The sequence below is a fragment of the Phalacrocorax aristotelis genome, chromosome 1 (genome assembly GCF_949628215.1).
Source record: "Phalacrocorax aristotelis chromosome 1, bGulAri2.1, whole genome shotgun sequence".
Classification (NCBI taxonomy): Eukaryota; Metazoa; Chordata; class Aves; order Suliformes; family Phalacrocoracidae; genus Phalacrocorax; species Phalacrocorax aristotelis.
Window position 1 is genome coordinate 179,389,453 of NC_134276.1, and position 10,300 is coordinate 179,399,752.

The following is a 10,300-nucleotide window of genomic DNA, read 5'->3' on the forward strand; positions in this document are numbered from 1 at the left end:
AGCTGAGAACTATGCAATTGCACGTAGAGAAGGTAGCTATAGGTTTACTTGTCAAATGCAGGGAGGTGGTTTTTTTTCACATTTATTCTCAGTCCAAAATCCTAAACTGCTTAATACTCATGAACTTTTTCCAGAATTTAATTACTGCCTAATACAAGGCTCAGTTGCTTTCTCAGCATCTGAAGAAAGTATTTTCTAAGGAAAACACAGAACATAAGGAACTTCGCAAAGCAGAAGATAATTCTTCCTATTTTCTGTTACAGGAGCTGCTCAGATCAGGCATACGTTAGCACTATTTTCTTGCCTTAATATTGACAGGGGAACCTAACGACTCTTGTATAAACTTTACAGAGAGCACAAAGGAGAAGAAAAAAAAATACAAGAAGTTGAAAGAAGAAAACTGGGGGTGGGGTGGGGGTGGGGCAGGAAACCCTGCTAACCACAAACAAAAATTACATCAGTGGTCTAGCATGTTGATGGCTACCAGCAGTGGAGCCAGGATCATTCCTTCTGTAGACTGGTTATTGGATGTTATGGAAAATGTAAACAAAAAGAATACTTTAGGCTTCTGTGGAAATGTTGGATTTAAAAGGTACCATTCCATTCTGTTTTGGTCTGTTAAGCCTGTTGCAGCAGCTCTGTTCTTGTTAGTCATAGCTCTTGCTGAGCCTATTTAGTATTCTGAGTTACTCTACTAATTTTAACTGACAAATATGAAGATAATAATGTTGGCTATAACCTAGTATCACCAAAACCATGCTTTCCATTCCCATTTTTGTTTCAGTATGCACAAATGAACCTTAAAAACCTCCTCAGGAAATGGAATAAATCTGCAGAACCTAAGAGAATACATGTAGGACTCACTTGATGCTAACCCTATTATATTTGTCCTTAAAAATCTGATGATCATCAAAGCACAAGGAATCAGCCAAATAAACACTTTGAATAATGAGATATCGTAAAAGAAAATTGTATTAATATTTAACTTTTCACTGAAGCATGGTCTTTCAGCCTTAAAATGCGTAATATACTGTGGCCCACACAAGTAATTTTCAATGCACAGCTCTGAAAATGGCACATTCTACTGTACTGAAATTGCCTAGTGTATTGTTCTTCAGCTACTGCTTAAAAGGAAATTGGCTACTGAATCAGTAAACCAAACCAGTTAGGTAGCCAGAATTTGGCTAGTCTGCAGTGCTGAGAAGGATCTGCATGGATACCACTGCTACAAGCTGTCCCTCAACCTGAGTGTGTGTGTGTATATATATATATAAAAAAATACTATAAACTAAATGTGCCAGGTTTTGACTTAAGTTTTTCATTAAGACTGTTGAAACTGTTTCAGTTCTAAATCTTTACCAAGCCACGGTAAAAGCTAATTGTCAATTGTTTCAAATTTGAAGAAATATGAAGAAATTAGTGCTTTGTTCTCAAAGCACTGGTAATACTGTTTCCTTGTGGAAAGGTAGATGTGGGATGTTTGATTCTCCAGCAGGGTTTACTGCAGCATAGTATCCTGAAGCAACAGAAAAGATGTCCAAGCCTTTTCAAAACATGAGGTAGTGTCATCTCCATCAGGCTCTTTTACCTCTACAACTTGGGGAAAAAAAAGAGTTATAGGCAAAAGTCCATGTATTGATTTTTCAGGATGAACACTTGCTAGTTACTTAAGAATAAACGCAGTACAGTACAAATACTCAACTTCTTCAAAACAGGATTGGAATAATTTCCTGCTTCTGAGCATAACTTGTATAACTGATGCATTTATACATCTGCTTTAACACATATATCTACAGATAAGAGTTTCAAGCCCCACAAGTTATGTAGAATCCGGTTTTCAGAAAGTTCTTTCACTATGCTGGTAACAGACATGCAGAAATCCCTGTAACAAGACCTAAGCAACTTGCATACCATTATATTTCAACCTGTGCCTTAAATCAGGGTATGCTATTTACAGTTGTTCTTGAAGCCCACAACTGGACAGAGACAAAAAAATATTAAAATAAAAACCGCGTATTTTATTTTCAGCTTTGAAGATGCATCTCTAAACAATCAGTATAAAAAACAAGTAAAAAAGTAAACAACATTTTGTAAAATCACATTGAACTAGCACAAGACTTAATACAAAGTCTTCATATACCAATCAAATGCAGTTTAAAAGAAACAAACAACAAACCAACAAAAGTAGTAGTCTGGTCTCCAAGACCCCTTCTACTTGAAATAAATCGTTCAGTACCCAGAGATTTTAACTATAAAACAAGGATACATTCTTTTTTCTTCCATTTACGAAGTAGATTGCCACATACTTCAATCATTTGGAAGTGAAATTCACGTAGTCTCATTTACAGAATTCAAAAGAACACCTACAGTTCCATGATTGAAGTCCTTCCGTTTTCAGTATAGGCTCTTTATCAAGTCAACACTCATCACATATCTTTAGACTGATCATCTTCTTCAAGTTTTCTGATTTCATTCTTTAAACAGTTGATGGTTTCACGACTTGCTTTTAGTCTTTCTTTAAGCTCAGCAATTTCAAAACTAGTTTTCTTTTTGGCAGCTTCCAGTTTTTCCCTGGTTTTCACTTCAAGATCAGCAACTATGGTGGTGATAAAGAAAAATAAAGATTGTAAGTACCATGAAAAAATGTAACTTTTAAAAAATTGCAACAGCAATTTCGATGGTGTGTGTCCTGAAAAAATCTATTATTGTTAGCCTTAGAGTTATTCTAACATGTAATATATTACCTATTATAACATGTAATATATGTAATGATTGTAGTCAAAATGCTATCAAAAAACCCCACTGAAATTAAAAAAAAAAAGTAAGTTTGTTGTGTGGCCTCAGATGGAGTTATATAATTCAGTGAATCATTTTCCAGAGTTTTTTAAAGATTAAGTGGGGGGAAAAAAACTGACATGGTGACAGCAAATACATGGGAGACTACAGAGAATTACAAATAATCTATATGTGGTGTCCAGTGACAGCCCGTGAGGCCACAGGAACAAACTAAAACGCAGGAGGTTCCCTTGGAGAATCAGGAAGCCCTTTTTACTGTGAGGGTGACCGAGCAGCGGCATAGGTTGCCCAGGGGGATGGTGGACCCTCCATCCACAGAGACATTCAAAAGCTACCTGCACACAGTCCTGGGCCATCTGCTGTAGGTGGCCCTGCTTGGGCAGGGGCTTGGACAAGACAACCTCCAGAGATGCCTTCACACCTCAACCATTCTGTGGTCCCTTTTCCATGTACTGTAACCACTTTCTACTCTCCGTCTCATTGGAGTTTTATTCTATGTATCTAAAAGATTTAGTGGTGCTGCCTTTGCTTTTACAAATATCTGACATTAGGACATCTCAATCTGGTTTACTGAGATGTCCTCATTATTTTTAATCTGTCCATGCACAAGTTTTTGGACAACGCTGGTAAAGCCAACAAATTTATGGAGGCCATGGATATCCCTTCATATCCTGTATGTTAAAAAAAACTGCTTCAGTAGCACATTTTAAGGAAATCTATATTAAAAAAAAAAACACTAAAACTTTCTGTCTATGCTCAGGAGAAACAGTTTTTTTAAAGTTCATTAAATTTAACTTCATTTTAAGTGATAAAAGTTTAAATTCGGACAAGACTTTTTTTTGGTTCAAATGATTAAACATTTTCTACCCCTAAACCATAACAACATGCAATATAACAAAAGTCCCCCTCAAGACTGGCTAAACTGAGGCAGAAAATAGGAGTAGCTCACATGTCCACACACCCAAACAGACATAAGGCAAATCAGAAGCCTAACTTTGTAGGGCTTCAAACTCATAACCACCCTTAGCTCTAGGTATTTAATGTCTAAAGATACCTGACATTTGTTGTCAGGGGAAACAGGCAGAAAAGCCAAAGGCCAGGTACACCGGACTATGATGGCATTAGTGTTTATAATGAACAAGGTAGGATTTGGGCTCAATAAATATTATATTTGCTTTCTGAGGGTAGAAGAGATGAAATTCAGGAGATGAGAACGGAAACCATCACTAAATGCATTATATTTTATGAATCAATGTATTTTCTTTTCTTTAATGCCCCAGAATGTTATGGGAATTAATCATAATAATAAATAAATATTTAAAGACAGATTAGATAAGAAGGACGCAAAGAACATTAAGCTATACTGAAGTAGTATGTTATGAAATGACCTACAGTTGAAGAATTAAACAGAAATTAAAAAGACAGACTCTTGATCCCAAAAGGGTATTTGCTGCTTTGACTAAAGCAGTACTAACTGCTCTGTATTTCAGTGCGATCTTTACTTGCAGTTAATACCCCGATGAGCTGAACAGAGCTGTGCCACAAATACAGTGGCCTTAATTTATTCCGTGTTTTAACGCATTTCGAAGATGTTAAACTAGGCATAGACCATGCCATCGCTCTTCATACTGAGTAATTAATAATTCCTTTTTCCAGCAGGCATACAGATCAGAAAATCTTACATTTTCAAATAAATATTAATAATCTTTGCAAAGTTGGAGATAATTTAATGGAAAAATAGCACTTTTCAGCAGCATCCAAATCCGCCGTACTGTTATAGCCCAGAAAAAAAAATACCGAAACCAGCTACTGTTTACTTCTAAAATGAAAATATTTTCATTTTCAACTTACATTCTGTTTCATGCTTATAAGCACCAAGCGTTAGTTGCCGAGAAGTCGTTAACAGCTGCTGCATCATTGCAGTAGGATCTTGGAATATCTAATGGAGGAGAAAAATGCATGGTTATCACTGATACTCTTCAAAATAGAGTGAGGATTACATTAAAAATCTTCATACCATTTCATCATAGAATTCAGAAACTACAGTTTTCTTTCCCAGGATGGCATTGGTATCAGACTGAAAAAGCTTCAGCAAGTGATACAAGGTTACCTACACAAAGACAGAATTTTATTAGTTCGTCAGCTGTAGAGAAATACAAATCTTCTTCTAGATATCAACAAGTAGTGTTGTTCTTACTGAAGAATCGTATAGGATTTTAAAATCTTTTAGGAATGCAAAAATAAACATCATATAACTTCAGCAGAATTATTTAAATTTGAATGTTAAGCACACTAGCTATCCAAAGGCTTCTTGTACTTCAAAAACATCTGGGCAAGTGGTTTAGAATTGGCGCTTAAACACTACTAAGATGACCTTCTCATAAACAATTCCAAACAAATGATTTAGTTCAAGCCGACTTTCCCAGTGCATCAGTCAGAAAGCACTTTCTGTGACCTTATCATCCCTTCTTATGAAGGAAAAGTACCGGGGGGCCTGTGAATAGCTCTTCACTGCAATTTCTCTGCAGAGGTATTACCACACTGCAAATGGTAGGAGCTGAAGAGGAGCAGAATTCCTCTGTCCAGCCCTGAGGAACCACTGACTGCTTGGGCCACGACCTGCAAGGAGGGCACGCTGCCCACCCTTCTGCCCTTGCATGGTCACAGAAGAGAGCGACACCTTACTCCAGTTGGTACTTATGGGAAAGGAAGAACACAATAGGCACTGAAACAGCTGTCCAAGGACAGCAGCAAAGGGAAAAACATCCAACCAACTTTAGGACAGCTTGGTCAAGCTGTGAACGGAATTAGTATGACAGGTTGGGGTGCCACTGAGCATGACAGCCCAGGCACTCCTTTCTAGTCCAGTATCAATACTCACATACTCAAGAAAAACATAAAAGTCAGCTTTCCTCTCCTTTGGCAAAAAATGGCTAAAGCAGAAGGATCACTGTAGTTCATGCAACAGAAGGGACTCAGTCTTTACAGAAATAAACACCCCCTTCCCCTAAAATACAGTAATTGAGCTTCCTACCTAAACCCAGGTAAAGAAACCTGCAAGATATGTCTAAAAGACAGGATGGGAAGAAAAAATTCTTTCCAAGACTTTTTTCAACTAGAGAAGTGTCTTAACCTGGTTTTCTTAAGTAAGAGACTAATGCTAGCACAACACCGTTGCTGCTTTCTGGCTGATTTAGACCAAATCCGATAGACCAAAAAAAGGGTAATTAAAATATGCAAATATCCCAGAACTAGGAAGCTACATGGAGGAGAAACCCTCAGTGTGTGCTCAACCCAGGTAAGGTGTGACACGCAGTCACGTATTAGTAAATGTCAGAGAAGCCAAACACAGGAAAAGCAGTCATGAATGCCAGTGGTAAAGCACAGAAACAGGAAAACGTGGTCAACCATTACATACATTTCCTACAAGAGCAGGCTCTGTTGTTTCCACAGCTGGTGGGACTTACTTTGACCAGCAGTACCCCACAGCATAGCTTTAGGCCACCACGATTACCTAAGTGTTGTTAAAAGCTTGATGTACTCACAGGTCTTTCATTTGGATCAATGAAAAATATCTTAATGATGATTTCAAATTCACCCCAGCCTGTTTCGGTGATTTCGTACGGTGGTTTGGTAACAACTGCGGTAGGAAACAGAAGTGTTAATGCAGGTGATAAAGCCTCAGTGGAACTCATCAGCATCCCAGCCCTGGGAACAAATGCTGAAATGCAAAACCCACCTCTTAGAGGATTGCCGTAGCTTTCATGCAGCTTGAACTGGATTTTTTTCACGTAGGCAGACATATCCTGAAATAGAAACGGCATTATTTCTGATAATTTATGCAGCACACCAAACTACTGTTTATTCATCCATCCATCCATCCCATATGCCTATTGTTCCTTCTGACACAACCACCTTTAAAGACAGAAGGAAAGCAAGGGGGTAAATCCAAGAGTCAGTGCTGCCCCGTGGCTCTGTCGTTACTTTGTCCCCACTGATATCCCGAAGAAAACAGAATTTTCTTCTAAGTAATAACAGTGAACCATGTCAGCCTGGCAAAACAGAATTTGGTAGCCAGAGAAGGGAGCTGAGAGATAGGGAAGCACTTGTTTTGTGACTTTATCCTTGAAGAGAGCTGAGAGACTGATAAAAGGGAACATCCCACCTCAGAAGACGCTGAGAATGGGGTGATAAAGTGTACGGTCAAGGAGAACAACTAATTGGAAAGTTGATAAGAACTAAAAGTAAGTGTCCTTTAGGTGAACTATCCTCATTATAATACTAAAAATCACACCCATAGGCCAGAAAACCCCGTACTCAAATAAGCCCCTTACTCTCCCAGCATGCGTGGTAAATTTAGAGGGAACTAAACCTTTAAGTTGAAACGAGAGGAAATTAACCAACGGTTAGCTGAGGGGGGTGAATATTAGCTGTGACTGACACATTTAACTGCATAAATGCCCTGTAGTGTCTCGGTGCGGGGTGCCAGCTTTGTGGGGTTACCACTCAGCACCCATCTTTGCACAAAAGTGAATTAAACAAAGCACCTCCGCTCTGTGTGTAGCTTGGCGCTGTGCACAGCGGGCGAACGAACCCGCTTTTCGGGGTAACGCCACGAACGCCCTCCAGTGCCCCCCGGCCCGGAAGACCGCTCCAAACACGTCAGAGAAAAAGCGTCTTCCCTCTCTTTTCCCTTTTTGACCCGGCTTTTTAAACCCCAGCTGAGGGCTGCGGCGCCGGGGCCGCCCGGCCCCCCCGCCCCGGGGCCCGGCGCGCGGCACCCACCTCATTCCTGTAGGGCTTGACGTAAACCGTCCACTGGTGCGTGTGGCCGTCCTCCTCTCTTTTCTTTCCGAAGTACCGCGCCACGTTGCCGTACACGATCGGCTTCACAATGGTGACGCCCTTAAAAACAAACAAAAACAGGGAAAAACCCCACAACGACACAGTTTGACAGGCATTTGCCGCGCCCGGGCCGGGCTGGCGCCCGCGGGAACGCCCCGCCCCTCCCCGCCTGCCCCCGCCGGTGCCGCACCTTCACGCGCCCCCCGGAGTCAGGCCCGAACTCGGCCATTCTCTTGAACATATTGCCCCGGGGGGGGGGGGCGGGGGGGGCGCCCGCAGCCGCGCGCCCGCTCTGCCGCCCGCGCAACGGCCCCCGGCCCCGCCCGCCCCGCTTCCGGCGGCGCGGCTGCGTCACCGGCGGGGCGGGGCCCGGCTGGGCGGAGCTGCGCCGCTGAGCGGGCGACTGGCTTCGGCGTGCGCCGGGGTTTGGGGTGCAGGCGTTCGGGGTTCCGCGGGGTTCGGGGAGCACCGGGGTCAGGGAGCACCGGGGTTTAGAGTATAGCAGGGTTCGGGGAGCATCAGGGTTGGGGGAGCAACGGGGTTTGGATGGGCCGTTCTCCCTGAGCTTGGTAACGCTTCAAAAAGGAAGCTGGGGATCGAGTCAATATTATTTCTTCTTTTCATATGTTCAATAGCCTCCCGGCACACCCGCAGCCAGCATGCGATGGTGTTCACCGGCTTTATTGCACACTGTTCCCAAGGGCCTGCACGGTGCCGGGTCAACGAGGCACGCTGCACAAACAGAGCCGGCCTGGCCAGGGCGCGGTACGTGCCGGTCCGATGGATGCAACGGGAGGGAAAAGCCTTTGTAACACCAAAAAAAGGGAAAAAGGAAGTTGGCAATCATGCTGAAAGTTGTGTGGCCACTCTGAACTTCAAAATACTCGGTCTATGGGCTGGCTGCTCCAGAAGTTTCTGTACATCCCTGGAATACATAGGATATCACCTTCTGTGGTAAGACATCGTCTTGTCTTCTAGACAAAAGGCACCAAAAGCCAGAGGCGTGTGGCAATTTCTGCCTTCTTCCCTTCCTAGTTTCTGAGGAAAAGCAGAACAACTTTCAATTACCAGAACACAAGCAGAATAAATCCAGTGAAGCAAGCCCACAAATGATGTAAAATAAACCAGGTTGCAAGAGGATCCTGTATTTCGTGCATTTATCTTTGCAAGATAAAATACAGAACGAGTCTACTAGGGTGGTGACAAACTAGTTTCTGCTGCCATTTGATGGTAAATCTGCAACCAAGGTCCTTCGCCCATGGGTAAATAACTGCGCTGTCAGTTGGTCTTGGTAGGCAACTGTTCAGTGGTGCTGTAGTACAGCGGAAGGGATATCTCACCGCAAGCTAACAGATGATGCCCCCAGTTTGAAGTTGCACGTGGTAATGAAAAAAAAAAAAAAAAATACATGAGAAGGAAAGATTCCCACTGTTGCCATTTTTGTTTGCTCTGTGACCCTCACGGTTCTTTGGGCGAACGAGGTATTAAAAATTAACTGTCACCACTTCATCCTGCTTAGGTGTGAGGATTTCGTCGGTGGTCCTTCTCGTCACCAAAATGAGTTGGCTTAGCAGGCCCCGCTATTTCCATTGCTTTGTAGCACAGCCGAATGTAACAGAATATATGACCAAAATGTTCCCTTGTTCTTCTAGGAAGGCAGGCAGCTTCCCACAGTACTCCAAAGAGCAGCAGAGGACAAACGACTCTTAAAACCATGTTAATTACCAGAAGTGGCAGGCCTGAAGGGCATCCTTCTTGTTGTTGATTCACTTCGGAGCAGGGAGCGTGCCTGCCTGCCGAGCTGAACGAAGCCAGAGGTGCATGCTGCTGTGGGTTCGTGCTGTATCTCTGGATAAGCCCACCAGCTCCCTCTGAGCTGCTGGTGACTCCAGAGCAATGCCCGTGGGGCTTCTACGCAAGGTCACACGTAGGGGGCTGTGCTGACCCAAGGGTAATTAATTTCCCTGTTTCAGGAGGCGGCGAGTCTGAGGGAGTTGCCAATTTGCACAGTTAGTCCATGACCCAGCTGCATCCTCTGGTTGGCCCAGCTCTGTCTGTTCCTACGATGGACTGGGGAACCAAGTCCTGGGGTGCCTCAAGCACTGTATTGCAGCCAGTCGAGAGAGGGGATTGTCCCGCTCTGCTCTGCGCTGATGCGGCCCCACCTCAAGTACTGTGTGCAGTTTTGGGCACCACAGTACATGAAGGATATAAAGCCGCTAGAGTGTCCAGAGGAGGGCCACGAAGTTAGTGAAGGGTTTAGAGGAGAAACTGTATGAGGAGCGGCTAAAGCCACTTGGTTTGTTCAGCCTGGAGAAGAGACTGAGGGGACACCTCATTGTGGCCTGCAGCTTCCTCACAAGGGGAGGAGGAGGGGCGGGCGCCGATCTCTCCTCTCTGGTGACCAGTGACAGGACCCGAGGGAATGGCAGGAAGATGTCCCAGGGGAGGTTTAGGTTGGGTATTAGGAAAATGTTCTTCCCCCAGAGGGAGGTGGAGCACTGGAACAGGCTCCCCAGGGAGGCAGTCATGGTGCCAAGCCTGACGATATTCAAGAAGCACTTGGACAACGCCCTCAGAGACATGGTGTGAATTTGGGGTTGTTTGGACGCGATGATCCTTGCGGGTCCCTTCCAACCAAGGGCATTCTACGATTCTA

General features: G+C 43.5%; 1 protein-coding gene across 1 annotated transcript; it reads right to left on the reverse strand.

Moving 5' to 3' along the window:
- Window positions 1-1,997: 1,997 nt before the first annotated feature.
- Window positions 1,998-7,988, reverse strand: YEATS4 (YEATS domain containing 4). Its single transcript, XM_075080829.1, has 7 exons — window positions 7,832-7,988; window positions 7,582-7,701; window positions 6,536-6,602; window positions 6,342-6,436; window positions 4,814-4,906; window positions 4,648-4,735; window positions 1,998-2,596 (listed from the first exon to the last, which is right to left on the reverse strand). The coding sequence occupies exons 1-7, from the start codon at window positions 7,880-7,882 to the stop codon at window positions 2,427-2,429; spliced, it is 684 nt and encodes a 227-aa protein (XP_074936930.1). The 5' UTR covers window positions 7,883-7,988; the 3' UTR covers window positions 1,998-2,426.
- Between the last annotated feature and the right edge of the window lie 2,312 nt (window positions 7,989-10,300).